Source organism: Cariama cristata, unplaced genomic scaffold, assembly GCF_000690535.1.
Source record: "Cariama cristata isolate BGI_N322 unplaced genomic scaffold, ASM69053v1 scaffold35543, whole genome shotgun sequence".
In the NCBI taxonomy this organism is placed as follows: domain Eukaryota; kingdom Metazoa; phylum Chordata; class Aves; order Cariamiformes; family Cariamidae; genus Cariama; species Cariama cristata.
The window spans coordinates 70673-79956 of NW_009608563.1; the positions used below are offsets into that span (position 1 = coordinate 70673).

Below are 9284 nucleotides of genomic sequence, written 5' to 3' on the forward strand. Positions count from 1 at the left end.
AGTTGGTTTGTTTGTTTTTGCAGATGCTTGAAATGAGGTAGTAAGGGTCTCACCACCAGCTATAACAAGGACTTGGACATTGGTCATGGTACATGGGAGTTTCTGGGTTGTTTTTTTGGTTGTGTTTTTTTTTTTTTTAATCTAGCTATTATTTCCCAAATCAAAGGCAAAGTTGGATCTGCAAGTTGTCTTTTCATTAGCACTGTGGCCGAAGGTACTTCTAGGGAGTTGTGAACATGACAGAATCTAGGTTACAAGAACACATTCACCAACTACGGAAAACAAAGCCCAATATTTATCACCATTTCTGTCCATACAGAGTCAGGTATGAACATTGATCACTAAACAGACACAAGGAGATACCACCCCAGTAAAGGAACACGATCTGAAGAACACTGCTGCATAGTGAAAATGAGAAATTCCAAGTTTAATTCTCACATCTAGACCTAAATTGCTTGGTAAATTTCTGATTGTGATGCCTTGCTGGACCTCACCTCAGTGCTTTAACTGGAAAATCCCTGGGTGTCCCAGGTGTGAGAGATCATCTACTTTTGTGACTTCATTTTTAAAGTCATTTAAGTATTAAAACCACCTTACCAATCTGGAGTTCCTTTTTGTATCCTTGTGTCGACCAGAGAGATAATCCAATTCAGCCTGATGTGCTTCTAAGTATTCGCTGGAGAGGAAGAAAATTCAGTGTTACATTCTTCTAGTACACTCATTGTAACACCTCCCCAAAGAATTTTTCAGCAGAACATTACAAAGCAACTTCCTTCTCTAGAAAACCTCTTATTTTACTCTCTCGAAATATGAATGGCTATATAAAGGGACATGGGTCAACAGATGAGAAAGGGTTGTTTCCATAGACAAATATTTGCCCTAAATGCAAAGTCACTCCTAGAGGAGTATCTGTACACAACGAGTGCCAAGATATGCTGGTTACAATTACCTAACATTTCAAAATGCTGTACATTAGGAATCCGCCTGAATCCTTTTTAGTCCTCCTGCATAGGATATATACATGTACACATGCACACACTGCACTCAGACATTCACTATTTCTTGTTTCCTTTCATCTAAAATAGATCATTCAAGTGAAAGATAGGCTTTATTCTGGGAATACGAGGCAAAACAAAACAAGACAGCAGAGCTGGAAGTACTACTAAAGGCAAGAGGAAAGGAGGGATGTAGGAGGAGAAGAGCAAGTTCTAACACACATATAGCCCAGTCCATGGATCTCCTTTTCAGATTTCTCTGGCTATTCCTGTTTGGCCTTCTGGAACCTTTTCTGTAAGGTAGAAGATCAGTTCATTTGTTGAGCAAGTCTCTTCTTACAGTTATTGAGTGGTAAGAATTCATCAACCAACTCCATCTTACAAACTCAAAGAATTGCAACATGAAACACTTGCACTACAAAGCCAAGCTCCACTACAAAGCCAGAAGTACTGTGAAGTACTCCACATGTAAGGTAGGGCACATGTCATTCACTGTTTTAGCAAACAAAGCTGAATACTACCTTTTAGGATGCTAGACAATTTCTTAACGTAACCATTACTTTTTCCAGAATGAGAACTATTTTGCAAGGTGTGAAGCCCTTGGTGCCAGCTGGCTTCTACAGAGTTGCTTGCATGCAAGGGTTGTCCCTTAGGAGTTCCCACAGTGCCTTAAACTATTTCTGCTGAGACCATCTTCCTCCAACTTCGCTTTTAATACAGAGCAGACTTAGCTAAGTTTTTCCTCTTATGCTTAAAAAGGAACAACAGTTGTCACCTGGTAAATACTACATTATAAGACACAGTCTCTGAGCAAAGTAACTTCATTTTAGACAGCTGCACTTCTTCCCATTTGCTTTGATGCATGTCATTTTCTTACTGTTACAAAACCAGTTCCCCGCAGACACCCAGCGGCTCCAATGTTCAGCTGTCTGCTCTTTACACTTGCCAATGAACAGCTCAGTGCAGAAGTAGCCAAGGCTGGTGGCAGAAAAGAGTTTACTTACCTTTTAGAACTTCATCACTTTTAGATTTAAGTGTGTTAGAATTGCCAGCTTGATGGAATTGTACCCAGATGGTTAACAGAATAAAGAGTTATTGGAATGGTACCCAGATGGTTAACAGAATAGTTATTTTCTATAGTTGTAAAGAAAGAGGCACGTAAAACATGTTCCGTACCAAAAATTCAAATCACTCCAGCACCAAGTGGACTTAGTCTGCATCTACTTAAAATTTGGACTTTGCACTGCTATTTGATACAGTTGTTTTCTGTAGGTTACTTTAGTCAATTAGTTAGCTACTCAGTTTTGGCACGAGTCTGATCATATGGCATTCGCTGCAGAACTGGGAACAAATTCTAATTCACTTTATGGTTTCTCCTCCCTAAGCTCTGATAAATTCTAAACTCTGCAAAAACGTGTGGTTTTGTTATTTGTTTTAAATCTAAACCCACTAATAAGACACTGACTGATATTTTTAGGGCTAAAATTTTATAGTCTTATCAGAATAAAAATGTGACACATCTGAGATTACAATGTATGATTACAGTGTGTTTTATGTTCTTTGATTAAGAAAACAAACTATGATCAGAATTAATACAGTAGCAAAATTCTAAGAACAGCAGCAACATACGTGAAGAAACTGTTAGTAGGATGCCAGCAGAAACAGCTACAGGGTTTACAAATCCAAGGAAAGGTATTTTATCTTATAGCAGCCTCAGGGTGCAAATGAAGTTCCTATGATATTAGGCTAAACCCATCAACATCAACTGTAACAATTTAAGATGTGTATTTTTATATAATAAGATTTGAGGACTCAGTTAAATGTTGATCAGTTTCAATCACTGATGTAGACAAACAGCACTTACCACCGCCTCCTTTCCAGTTTCTAACACCAAGAGAGCAAGCTCATCCATGTTTCAATTGCCATTTCAGCACTGAATAATATCACCGTTTCTATGAGATTACTGACAGCTTCCTCAGAGCCAGAATACCCTAAATTCAGATTGCTAGCCCATCCTTTGATCTCTATTATGTCTGCTGCATACACCCCACATCTGCCAGAGGGAGACAATGGACAAAATTGGTCTTTAGCCTTTTCACTCAAGTCTGTACTGATACAACATTGACTATGCAGTCAACCATAATAAAGACTCTGAAATAGTGCTACATTTAAAGCAAGGTAATGTTATTTACATTGCTGTAAGATGATGGAGTTGCACTACAGCTCTGTTTCACCACCCCAAGTCAGCTGAAATTTTCAGGTGGATCTGCTTAGACCTTTCCCTTACAACAAGCCACCCAGAGATCAAAAGTACTTTTGAACTCCAGAGTTTAATTCTATCAAAAGACAGAGAAAAAAAAAATAAAAGAAAAAACCCACTAGAATATCTAACTCTTCACTTTGAGTGTTGTCTAATTAGCATAGGGAGAATAGAAATGGTTTATGAACCAGCCTCCCCACTGTGTCCTTGCAAGGCACACCCTCACTTTCAGACTTGGTTTTAAGTCAGCTTTTTGAGTCAAAGCAAACTCCACACAGCTCCTTTCCAGAAACTTTCTGGCAATCACCCCCCAGGTCTGGCTGTCCCATCCCTATCCAAGTCTCTCCTTGATCTGCAGACTTCCTGCCTGTCACCCTGCATGCTCTGAAAGCCTCCCTTCCTCAAGAGAGCTCAGCTGCTCTCCAAGAGATGGAGAATCTCCCCACAGAGTTCTACCTGTCACTGACTTTAGAGAAGTGTAACAAACTAGGAACAAACAAAAACATCAGAGCACTTGGTTCACAAGCAGACTGTCTGAAGGTGAATGAAACTTGTTTTACAAGGTCCCAAGCCAGCGTCTGGGAAAGTCACTACGTATGTTTAAGAGATGCCAGATGGAGCCAGAGAACAGTGATACATAGACTTAAGCAGCATGATTAGGAGAGGCAAATTACAATAATTAAAAAGTCCTTACTTAAGTCCTTTCTTCAAAGCTTCAAAAATTTTCTTCACCTGCAGTGGCTTTGGATCCCAGATGACTGCTCCCTTCTGCAAGGAATTATAAGCCTTGGGTGATTTCAGTGACATTCTTGATCTCACTGAACTTCTGCTGAGAGACTTTCTGTAGAAAGAGAAAAGAAATACGGGAAAGATGCAAAACCCACCACCTGGGAGAAGAGAGATGCCTAACCCACAAAGCTTCCAGGGTACAAGTTATATGTCCAATCCCATATACCTTTACTCAAAAGAACAAAGCTCTCAGACACACTGAGAATAATTTCACAGATAATATTAGAAAGTTAAGGCCCAGCCCTAAATACCTACTGCAGAAAAGCTGCAAGATTTTTGTGACTTCAACAATAATATTTTAATAAGAATCATCTCCTTCTCCAAGATTGACACAGACTCTGAGAAGCCTTGCGGTTCCCTTTTATTCTTTTTAAATAAAAAAAAATTGTGCAGGTCCCCATTTCTTTGGGAAGGCAGGGTGGGGCACTGCACAAGAGAAAGAAGAGCTCATTTTTGTAACAGGTAAATACCAAGTTAATATTCTTACTGCTAGCAATTGCCTTAACAGATATGCATGGCAGCTTGCTAAGGCCCTGTTTCTGTATGCACATTCACACCAGTTGTTGGGTCAATGACAGAACTAGTCTATAGCCACGCTGGAGGACAAGGATATTCCCATTCTGACTCTGACCTGCAATTCAAGAAAATGAGGCAACAGACTTTTGATCTGCTCAAGGTCTAACTGATAAAGCTAACATAAAAAGCCTTTAGAAATAACTACTTCTTTGCCTGCATTCACCTTCCATTTAAATGATGGCTGAAAGCCCTACCACATTTTAGAAAAGCAAGCTACCAAGCCCAGATTGCACACAAGATCTAATTATGAAGGTGTTTTTCAATGTCTAACACCTCACTTACTTTTAAAAGCAACTGCAAAACCAAAATTAAATATTGTTTCTAACAGAAGTCCCACACACAAAATTTTTTGTGCTAGCCCAAAGAGTTAGAACACCTCAAGCCATTAGTTATGTATATCTACAACATTTAAATCAGAAAATGAGCTCTCTGCAAATGGTTCTTTCACATTGTCAGATTCCTGCCTGGCTTACCTCTATCTACATACTCCTCTAAGTCTTAGTTATTTTTATATAGTTTTGTTAATACTCCCTGTAAATCAAACCTCTAAAATAACATTATCTAAAGAAGCATCCCCTTCCACCAAGCCAAACCAACTGGTTGCTCTCAGAGAAGCTTTCCACCTTCTCTACAATCTCTATCCTAAATTCAGCTCACCTGGAGAAATGATGAACTTCAACAGGCTTAATACTTAGCCACTGGCTGTTTTAAGTTCTAGGCATGTGACAGAAGGCCTAAGGAGATTATTGAGCTTGGTGATTAAATCCTAGGCCCAGCACACCTGTGAGCTTTCCCCAGTCGATTATAGAAACCTTCGAGTAACTACTTTAATTATCCTGGTGCTAATTTTCCACTTAACTCCATTTTTTAACACATAATCTGCAAAAAATCTGATAAAATTAGGTGTTGCAAAACATTACTGGATATTTAATTTCTTCGCCCCAATCATTATCTTAGTTTTTTATGGTGGTAAAAGTATTTAATTAACCAAAACATCTGGAGCTCAGATTACCTATAACGAGGAACATAACTGCTAAATTAGAAACTTAATAATTAACATTAAGTTAATATTAATTAACATTCATACTGTTTTCTTTTGTAAGATAATGAATCTTTGAGTATTCCACGCAAAGTGAGAGGGTTTCAACATGAATAACACTGGAAGGGAGAAACTAGCCAATAACAGCATTTGAAAGTCTCCTAGAAGGATCATCACTTAAAATTCTTTCATGGAAAGAAGGAAATAGCATCCAGTTCCATGCTTTAGATGAGTACTCTAATTAGCAAGATACTATATGGAAGATATAAGATAATTCTATCTTTTGAAATTAAAAAGTCCAAATTACTCCTGGGTTTTGTTTATTTTTGGAAAGGAAAGGACTTTGATATCTACCTTCAGAGTTTTTAAGTGCAAATCCTAAATTCAGGAAACCATTTCCCTTCAGTTGAAAGTACAGCATCTATGCACTGCATACAGATAGGCTGGGGTTTAAAACTCAGTTTTCCTCAGTGTCTCCTACTGGCTGATGTAGCCCATACGTACGCAGTGCACTGACGTTAAGAATCCCATTTTCATACATTTCATAGAAAAGTTAAGTGGCTGACATGGGCCTTTAGGGACAGTAGCTAAAAGCTAGTTGCTACGTTGCTGCTTTCCCTTGTGAACTTAATAATTTAAGTATCAGATTTCCCACTTTATAGATAACAGTAATAATATTTACTTCCTGCAGAGTCCATTGTGAGGAAAAATGAAATTGTGTGTGTGACTGAGAGCCTCAAAAGGAAGTTGCTAAAGAAATGCAAAAGTATATTTAGCATCTGCTTAAGAATCTCCATGTGGACCTGATTTGTGTGTCATCCTTTGGATAGACCTTGCATAGGGCCCCTGCAATCTCCTGCTGTGTTTTGCAACAGTGCCTGAGGGAGAGATAAGTTAGGAAAGTGTGACTAAAAAATTTCTTCACTAAGATGGGGAAGGCTCTCGGGTGTTCACTGGGCTGTGACTGAGTATCTAATACACAAATTTTCCTTATTGCAGTGATTCCTGAACAAAACTGTCTGTCTAAACACTTAAATAATGAAAAGCAACATCATAAAAAATGCATAAAGAGAGGCATTTAGTTAGAAAACCTTTGCAGCTAAAAGTAACGGAATAATCTTAAGGGACATATGAACTCTTCTGTTTGGAGTGTTCTTACCCTGCTGGACTGTGCCTTTGTTGGAGAAACAGCTGTTCAACACTTTTCCTGGTAGATCCTTTCCCTGCTAGAACTCCCACTATGTACTTGAGCTCAAGTCTGTTGATATAATTTATTGACAGTGTTTTTCTCAAGATCTTAGCAATTGGTGTGACTTTAGATGTCTGATCTTTGCTAGGTGTAATATTATTTTTCAGCTTCTACAACAAATAAATTTATTCGAATGTGAAGACTTCACAATTACATCACAATCATGCTGGAATTTCATTTTTGCTCATACTTTACCATGCTGTGTTTAACTAAAAGGTTAATTCAGTCATTTGGTTCTTTGGAAAGGTATTTTATGACATGAGTCAGGTATTTTGCTGATACACAATAGGATTTTTTTGAGTACAATACTTTTAGAGGCATACTTTTCAATACTTCTACATGATACTGCTAAATGATTCACTTTGTTATTATTCTAGCATGCACTGGCAGTCAAAGATTGTATTAATTTTCCATTTATATATCATATCTTCTAAAAGCACTCGACAGGCTATACACTAAATTCAGAAAAAGAACAAGAACACTTCTTGTGGAAAAGCTGCACAGTTATCTACACAGAGCAATGCTATACAAAAATTTATGATAAGCAAAAATGGAAAAACAGTGCAGGATGGTATAGCAATTATGGAGCTCAACTGAAGACTGGAAGACTGGACTGCAGCCTTGGCTATACTATAGACCTGTTACTGATAGCAGCGAATTTGCAGTGGCCTTCTTGGCCTGCTTGTATTCCTCCCTTTCATTTGTGGCATTGCCAGAAAGCAGCCCTTCCTCTCATGTAATGCCACTCTGCCTAAATAACTGCAGGAGAACCTGAGTTGGATTCAGTTACGTATTTTGCCAGGATTCACCATTAACATCCCCATCTTTTTAAAGGTCCATGACATTTTTAATTACCATAACTATTCAGAAGGTTTTAGTAAGACAATATCAGTTACTACTGAGCTGCCAGCAGGAAGGGTCACAGACCTTCATTTTTTTTTGAAGAAATGGACACTGTTAACAGTCTGATACATAATCTCTGAAATCCAGCCATCTTTGAAGTACAGTGTGTAGAGTAGTAAAATAGTATAGTGTGAAGTATAGCTATTTATTGGCGAACCATGACAACACTCCATAGTTTTAAGATACAAATTAAGGAACAACTTCTATGCATAGATGCCTTAGGTTAACAAATACATTTACAGTACCTAACATCTGTTGCCCAAACAATCAGATACTTTACTTTTTGTCTTACTTACGCTAATTTTCTGCTTTGCACAGTGCTGAATCCAGTGAAGGAACAACTCCTGCTGATACCACCCCCATCACCAGGAGAGACAAATGTGAGTTTGACCGACATGATTGCCAGTCAGTAAGTCTATCGGCTTCTGAAATAAACAGAAAAATAGATGAGTCAAAATCTTCTTGGCAGTTCAGGCTTGTGCTGCTGCAAGTGCTGAGCTGCATGGAAGTGGAAAGTCAGAACAACAGACAGTAGATTAAATAGAAAAAAAGACTTGTCTGTTATACACGTTTCCTCTGCTGCCATCCACAACACAATTAATAAGGGACTGAATAGTCTAAAATGAAATCTCTTATGCCCTCTTCAATTTCTGATTGATTTTACAAACTCGCTATGTAAAAGCCAGAATAGACTCAATTCACAGGCTCTCTACATTTCTGCTTTTTTAAAAACCCTGTAATTGTCCCACTGCTTAAGGCCAACCGGTGTATTTCCAAATCAGTATGGATGCCAGAACAAAACTTAAGCTCCAGACTTGGTCAGGTCCAAAATGCAGCTGCTTGCATCTATGCAGAGCCACACTGAAGTCAATGGTAGAATTGGCTGAGTATGGTACTTAAGCCCAAGGCAGAAGTCTGGTTTTAACAGTAAACTTCAGGTTTATGCTCCTCCTCTGGCAGGATTTCTCTTGGATTGCTCTCTTCTGTTTTCCATCAGTCAAACTCTTTTGCTTTCTGGAGAATTCTGTTCTCTGCCATATGTCTATAGAATCCAAGTTCCAATATAAGTAACAGACATATCCTTCAAAGCAGCTGTAGAAAATCACCCAGACAGTTAATATACAGAAAAATTCCCTTCCTTCCCCCTCAAGCTGGTGTAATGTAAACACCACAACTGAGTAAAACTGAGTAAAACAAAAAGCTGGAGTATCTATTTGTAGAGAGAAGTACATAAAGAGCTCTACATGCTCCTTGCAAAAGTTTGTCCTACATTACAGAATGTGCTCTGAAGAACAGCGAGCTCTTAATCTGTCAGAGTAGATACTGGAAAGAAACATTCGCTCTCAACCCCTATGCCTGACATTATCTCACCAGCATGGCTACAATTAGTCAGACTAGAAGCCCAGAAATGCGAAGATAAGACTCTTTTCCTGGCTCTGCCACTAACTTGGAGAGCAACCTAACTCAACGCTC

The 9284-nt window shown here is 38.5% G+C and overlaps 1 protein-coding gene across 1 annotated transcript in view; it reads right to left on the minus strand.

Moving 5' to 3' along the window:
* FAM65C (family with sequence similarity 65, member C) overlaps positions 1-8208 on the minus strand; it is a 31509-nt gene extending 23301 nt beyond the window's left edge. Inside the window, exons 1-3 of the mRNA XM_009697178.1 lie at positions 8108-8208; positions 3950-4096; positions 598-676 (exon numbers count right to left, since the gene is read on the minus strand). Coding sequence (XP_009695480.1) covers positions 598-676; positions 3950-4096; positions 8108-8208 — 327 coding nt within the window. The remainder of the gene's footprint in view (positions 1-597; positions 677-3949; positions 4097-8107) is intronic.
* Between the last annotated feature and the right edge of the window lie 1076 nt (positions 8209-9284).